Genomic DNA, 7,794 nt, shown 5'->3' with positions numbered 1-7,794 from the left:
CAGGAGAGCCACGTACTGATCAATGGACAGAGTCAGTAATTAACAAGGCTAAGGAAGATACACAACTGTAACATCCATATTGCAATCACTCCTGATGTCCTCCAGCAGTTATACCAGGGCATTTTCAAGCACATGGTGCATTGGTGCCAGAAACTACTAGATCCTAAAGACCTTGATGCACGCATTAGAGCACTTCCTCCCTGCTTTGGTGTTTGTTATTTCAAGAATGGCCTTTCTGCTCTTGGTCAAATAGGGGGGAAGGAACGGAAAGATATGGCAAAGATACTATTGGGATGCCTTATTGGCAAACTTCCATGTCATGCTATAATTACCTATTGATCACTTTTAGACTTTATTCAGATAGCACAATACACAATGCATGATGATACCACCTCGGGCTACCTTGCCCGATCTCTCAATATTTTTCACCAACACAAAGATATCTGTATTTGTCTTGGCATCAGGGACCATTTCAACATACCTGTTACGATACACAATTTTTGGACCTTTAATTTTCATTCTCCTCACTAACTTTATACTGTAGTTTTCACACCTTGTGCCATGCAGCACTTTCCTTTTTGTTCAAACTCCTCTTTCTCGTGCTGCACTGCCTTTTTCCTTGTTTTAGCTACAAGTCTCTCATGCAGTGGAGCTGGTCACACAGACTGTGCCCTCTGACATCATCAGCCACTGCTTTATCAACTGTATAGTACAACATGTACAAACAACCTGTAGTAGTATATATACCTCAATAGATCCAGGAGACTCCTCAGCGAGTCCTCCTGTTGTTTACCCACAACTAACACGGTCCTACCTAAGGGGTAATCACTCCCTCATCACTACCTCTATAGTTTGTTCTAGTTGTGCACCAGAGTAACTAACTCTTGGTTGCTACAATACCTAAATTTCATTCCCTCTTACACTACCAGGAGTTTATTAATAAACCTAAGTGAAACTACAATAGATGTTAGTTTAAGGTGATCTCTAATAAATGTAATGTAACATACCTCAGCCGCTGCCCAAGAGGCTATAGAAACGACTGAGGTATTCCTATACTAAACCCCCTACTACTTATAGTCAGAGGTGCTACTCGCTACAGTATAATGACTCCTAGGAGTACAATTGTGCTCCTAGGAGAACAATGGTTACTCAATGGAGTGGTGGCTATGCTCCATGGAGAACAATGGCTGCTTTGGCAGAGACCGGGTTTATCCAGTTTTGTCATTTATCACATGGTTTGGCACCACCAACAACTACAATATGGAGATGTTTGAAAGATTTCATATAGACTTTGCTAAAGATAGATGGAGGTCCAATAAGAGGAATGAAGCTCCTCAAATGATTGTTAGAATATACTCTGACATACCAATACTCCATAGGATAATACCTCTGATTTGTAAGCCAGCCCAGTATGCAGCAGCTATTCTGTGTAAAACGTCTGTGGTTGCATGTTATGTTTAAGATCCTACATTGTATAACCTTGGCCATATAGCTCAATTGGTAGAGCAGCTGGCATGTATCCAGAAGGTTCCAGGTTCAATCCCTGGTCTGGTCATTATCCAATTTTATCAATGATTACCTGGCTGCTGCATAGGGAAAAAATAATTGCTTTTGAGAGTTATCTTAAAATGAGCATGGAAAAAGACGATAAAGATGTTTTCCTTTGTGCCAAGTCTCAGGATCATCATATCATTATTGCAAAGAATCCAAGCAAATCCCAGCAATCACTTATATCTGTCATGGAAAAGTGCTCTTGCCCAGGCTTTGAGGACGTACTAAAAATCTATCTTAATTAAAAATTACAGCAGCCCCATTCCAGAGTACAAACAAGATCTTATCCTCTTCCATTTCGAAACCTTGATATTTTCCACTTATTCAAATTCTCCTTTTAGACTCTTGGAAACAATGTGGACTTGTTTGATGACCAAATGGATGCTGTAAAGGCAAAACCCTCAAGTGTTGGTGGACAGCATCCTAGGTTTGATACTATTATAGTAATAAACTCCAATGACTGTGAATCAACAGGTTTGACAGGTAAGTTCTATAATATAAAGCTTTATCTACTATCTGTTTAAAAATTGTACCAGGCACAAGAATTTGGACGTCTCAGAGTGATCTTTAAGCTATCTACAACTTTATATGGCACACATAGTACCCCTTCTAACTGGCCCAAAGATCATTTGGATAAAATTGGATAATGACCAGACCAGGGATTGAACCTGGAACCTTCTGGATACATGCCAGCTGCTCTACCAATTGAGCTATATGGCCAAGATTATACAATGTAGGACCTTAAACATGACATGCAACCACAGACGTCTTACACAGAATAGCTGCTGCATACTGGGCTGGCTTACAAATCAGAGGTATTATCCTATGGAGTATTGGTATGTCAGAGTATATTCTAATAGGATCAGCACAACACCACAAGCTTTCTCATAGAGAAGGATCAGCATAGTCCCTTAAGCCTCATGATGGATCCCTCAAAACTCATACACTCGAGTTCGCAGATATGCATTAAGCTGCAAATTTCCATGAGCTTAGCCATGCTGGTGATGCCTTGGAAGCAACAAATGATAAGACACTGGTGCCTGAAAATTGTTAGTACTTGGTAATGTACAATAAATGTGTTGCTTTATATGTCATCTTCTTGTGTTGTTTATCTGTGCTTGACCTTTTGATAGTCACACTATATTATGGCTTTGCTATGTGTAATGTGCCATTATATGAGGTTTACCATTCTAGGTCAAATGTCATTGAGTTTTTAGGTCTTTTATGGCAGAAGTTCAAAAAACCTGGCCCAAGGCTCATCTCAAGAAATCCATATCTGTCGTATTGAGGCCTATATTTTTCCATAAAGAACATATTACCAATTTAAACAGTCTTGGAAGCATTCCCACTACCCCGTCTTAATCTTGATAGCACCGCTGAGGCCAGGGGCAGGCCTGCAACTCAGAAACCTTCCTGTCAGTATCAACACAACTAGATTTACATCAAGCTCCCACTCAAGGTATCAAAAAATCCCCCCCAGACTAACCTCTTGGAGTTGAAGGATGGCCAGATCCAGTGGTGGAAATATACTGGAGGAGAGCAAGCAAAGAAATAAGTATATTTTCTGATTAATGTCCAAAAGTGTCACACTCTCATCTTTATCTTGTTGATTTTAGTCACATTGAGATCTTCATTGGTTTTATTTTCTCTTTTTTTAGGCATGTTTGTTGCCCATTGTAGTCTATTGGCACCAGATATCAACATAGAGATGCCTTTTACAGCATTTAAATACAGTAAATAAGAATTGTATTACGAGTATTGCTGAGACCTTAACTCCTATTACAAGGGAATCTTAATATGTCTCTTTTAGGGTATCTGTATTTTTTCATTCTTAAGAAGAAAGATAGTACATCTGAACCTTTGTCCCCTCCTGTCCCCATCTTTGTTTACTCAGTCCCCTACTTATGCAGAAACTCAAATATCCCCATGATTTTAGGTCTATCTGGCCCATACCAAATTGCCCTTCAAAGCAAGTTGGACATCTTTGTTTTATTAATTAACACTGATATACTATTTCAGCAAAGTATGCCTGTAAATTGTAGAGATGCAAAGGTGTCCTCACTGCTAACTAACCTCTAAGATTCAGAACACACCATTCCTCTCGAACAGGTAGGCGGAGGAAATAAATTGGATATTCCTACCCCAACACAACAGCTACACACATTAAGCCAACTAATTGTGACAGTGGGATTGAGTGTTATATGTAGGCATGCCATGCACTGCTCCCAGATGAGCCAGCTGGAGCCCCACCAGAATATTTTGTCACATACACACAGTTGCCATCAGCTCATATTTGCACATATGATTTCCACCAGCCTCAATAACTGTCTGCACTACACCCCTCTCCTCCCCTTTCATTTCCCATGCAACAATTGCATATATATCTGCCTACACCAGCCGGCCAGTATTCAGCCCACCACGTGCAAGGTTCAGGCCAGCCTCATCAAGGCCATAATTAAGCCGGACTATGGATTTTTCCAGACACTCCAAGAGGTTACAATGTGCCATAGGAAGGAATGCAAAAGGTTGAGATGCATCCTCACAGTGCTCCTGGAGGCTCCAATGTAGCATATGCAGGTAGGCTCACTCACACCAGAGTATTCTGAACAGCTGATAACATATTTTTAGATGCTTTTTGAACACCCTATTGGGGTAGGGGTTCCCTTGAGCCTCCACAGTCTCCCTTTGTAGGTCCTGGACCTCCATTTGCTGTGTCAATGTCTTTCTGGCCTTCTGTCTCCCCTGCTCTTAACTTCCACCTTCTTAATGTGCAAGCTATCCTAAAAACTGACATAATTCCCCCAACCCCTCAAAACACTGTGCAGATGGACCAGTAAAAGGCTATATCCTGACATCAAATGTAATGTTTTACCAACTCAAACACTGTTATCAAATCCAACGACACCACCCAACCCTGCACAAAAGCTTGCTGACAAACTTTTTCCGCCAGTGCAACCACCTGAGGCTAGCAGTATTGACCACTCTGGATAGCTTGTAAGGATATCCTGTGACAACCAACCACCAGACCCCTTACTTTATAGAACAAGGCCAAGGGCCCCACCAATGTTAAATACAACTTTTGGAATATATATACAAGGTATTTTTCTGTTGACACTACTGAGGAACTTAAGCGTGTCCCTAGTGTGGGCCTTTCAGAAGGTGTTACTGGTGAGATAAAAGCATAACAATAATATTCATTTGAAGCTAATATCAGTAATAGATAATGTGGAAGTACAAAAATAGTGTTACACTGTGTTCAAAGCAGCCTACCCTGACACATGGCAACAAATCCTCGAGTCAGAGCAAGATGTTATGCTCTGCAAGAGCCCTGGGCAGACTGCTGTATGGTTTTCAAGCAGCCATCACAATGTGTAGTGGTATAGTCAATGAAGATGTGTCACTTGGTGCAATACATGTTACCAAATGTGTGCAGGATGTAAGTAAACCAACCTTTCATGAGTGTCTGTTATTCATAGTGCTATCTACAGTTCTTCCAAGCACAGTGCCATGCAGACAATAATACAATTATTGGACATTTCAAGGCACACATATAGTAAGTTTATGGATTACTACTACTTAAAAATCTAGTTTCTCAGTGCTCAGTCTATTCATCTAGTAATAACACATCTCTTTATATTGTGAAAAAAGTGTTCAATGAGAATGCCAGCCAAGATAAAATTATCCCAGACCCACCTCAGGCTGCCAAGGATCCAGTGACAATATAGTCAAAGATCCTAATTTCAACCTCTAGCAGATTAAGGGGGGTTTGAAAGGCACTACCATATGTTTACAACATCTTGCCAAGTGATTTTACTGACTTATATTGCCTTTATCACATACTCAAATCAGATCACATACAAAGATCTGCCCACCTCACTGTAATAATGTCCATAAATGATCTTCACTGTTGTATAGGTCATATTGCCCACAATTTGCTCAAACACCTTATTAAATCAGGTTTAGCTGGGGGCATAACCATAGATGAGGCCAAAAAGATCATCTTCTGTGAAATCTGTGTATGCGCTAAAGCAGTCAGAAAGCCTTTTCCAAAAGCAAGCAATACCAGGGCAAAAACTTATAATGAAAGGACTCACTCGGACCTTTGGGGACCTGCAACGGTACAAGGCTTTAAAGGAAAAAAGTACATGCTGACGTTCACGGATGACTATTCCTGTGAAATGCATGTCTAGTTTCTCGCAACAAAAGATGAAGTCCTGGCCATCTATAAGAACTACGATGCATGGTTACATACCCAAAAAGACGGCACCAGAATAAAGGTTCTAAGATCTAATTGCGGGGGAGAATATATGAGTGCAAAGTATGATGAACATCTTGCAAAACAAGGCACAGTGAGAGAACTCACCACACATGACTCACCCCAGCAAAACAGTGTCGCAGAACGCTTAAACTGCACTCTTGTTGAGTGTGCCCACACAATGATAATTGGGGCCGGATTGCCTAAATTCCTCTGGAGTGGAGCATTAAAACATGCGGTCTGGATCAAGAACCAAGCACCTACCAGAGCACTAGGTGGCAAAACACCATACAAAATTCTACATAGCGTAAAACCAGACCTACATGATATACATGAATTTGGATGCACAGTGTATGTGAAAACCATAGGTGCAGGGAAATTAGACCCATGTGCTAAACTAGGGAAATGGGTAGGATATGATGGTCAGTCCAAGGCTTATAGAGTTTACTGGCCAGACAGACGCACTTTAACGGTCGAACAAGATGACATTTTTAATCCAGAAGAACAACTCACTACAGCCCATATAGACAACATTGACTACCAGTTCTTTTTTGATCCTGATGATACTGCAACAAACAATATTAGCAAACTGCACAACTTGCTGGACACAGCAATAAATGTGCTGGACTTACCTCGTGTTTGTACACCACCTAGTCACACCTCCACTCAAACCTCATCCAATTCCTCTCAAACCCATTGCTGTTGATCCACCTCAAAATGTCAACCAGCCACCTCTTGAGCCTCCAAAGGACCCAATCCTACCAGGAGAACCCAAGCAAGACCTTCAACCACATCCTAAATGTGTAGAGCTGAAGCCTGCAGGCTTCTATAGAGCTCTACATGAAGGATGTGTCACTGCAGCAACAGTCACGGCTATAACTGGCAAATACAAATCAGATGACAACAGCGGCTATAGTGAGGTCAACGGGACTTACCTCAGCGCCCAAACTGCAGATACACGCACCATAGCGACTCCCAAATATAACACGCACCATAGCGACTCCCAAATATAACACGCTGACCATGAGCAAAGTGTTCAAAGGGCCCCCACAGGAAGCAATGGTTAGACACTATAAATGATGAACTGAAACAAATTGAGACCTTACGCATGTGGGAACTGGTCAAGCCACCACCAAACGGAAACCTTATTCAATGTCATTTTGTGCCTCAAATCAAGTGTGGACCCAACAATGAATTCTTGAAATTCAAAGTTAGGCTGGTAGCAAATGGAAATGGCCAACAATAAGGTGTCAACTACACTGAAACATATTCAGCTGTATCTCGGATGACAACAAATTGTCTTGTTCTGGCATATGCAGCACATCAAAATGTCAAAATCCATCAGATTGTCATTAAAAGTGCTCACCTTAATACACAAGTTGACAAAAATATATACATCAGGAAAACATGGTTTTACTATAAGTAATGCTAATAAGTACACACTAGTTCATAATTTTTGCTATTATAGCAAATATATTAGCCATATCAGTTCATATCGGTTCATATCAATTAGTACAACTAGTAGACAGTTGCTTGTACTATAGCATACTATATCATACTATTTTGCATTTAGTGTGTACTTTTTGCATCTAGATTGATTTAAAGCACAGTGTCAAAACCCAAAATGACTGTGCTTTAGTTGCTCTAATAAGCTTTATTTCACTCTGAAACAGATACAGAGTATATTATAATCATTATACTATAGATTTAATGTACAAAGTAACAAGTATAGTATATTGAAATGTACAACTACTCAAATGTAAAGCTTGAATACATTACTAAAAAATCAGAAACAAATAAATTGTGTATAAAGAAACATAACTTACCAGATAAAAAATTCCACACTAGCACCAACCTTTGAGACATTGTAGACAGCGTTGAAGGCTTTTAAAATTTAAAGCTATCTTGATGAAGTTATATTAGTTTAGAAAAATTGTATAGGTACTTAAAACTTCTCTGAATTTGAAGTCATCATCCAGCCAATGATA

The 7,794-nt window shown here is 40.1% G+C and overlaps 1 protein-coding gene across 1 annotated transcript; it reads left to right on the top strand.

Moving 5' to 3' along the window:
• Positions 1 to 5,549: 5,549 nt before the first annotated feature.
• SERLADRAFT_343012 (uncharacterized protein) lies at positions 5,550 to 5,714 on the top strand (the record flags this gene model as incomplete). The annotated part of the gene is made up of 1 exon (XM_007312616.1): positions 5,550 to 5,714. A coding segment is annotated over one exon (165 nt), but the record flags the coding sequence as incomplete, so codon positions are not given.
• Between the last annotated feature and the right edge of the window lie 2,080 nt (positions 5,715 to 7,794).

This window comes from Serpula lacrymans (assembly GCF_000218685.1).
Source record: "Serpula lacrymans var. lacrymans S7.9 unplaced genomic scaffold SERLAscaffold_1, whole genome shotgun sequence".
NCBI lineage: Eukaryota > Fungi > Basidiomycota > Agaricomycetes > Boletales > Serpulaceae > Serpula > Serpula lacrymans.
This window is presented reverse-complemented; position numbering and strand designations above follow the sequence as displayed.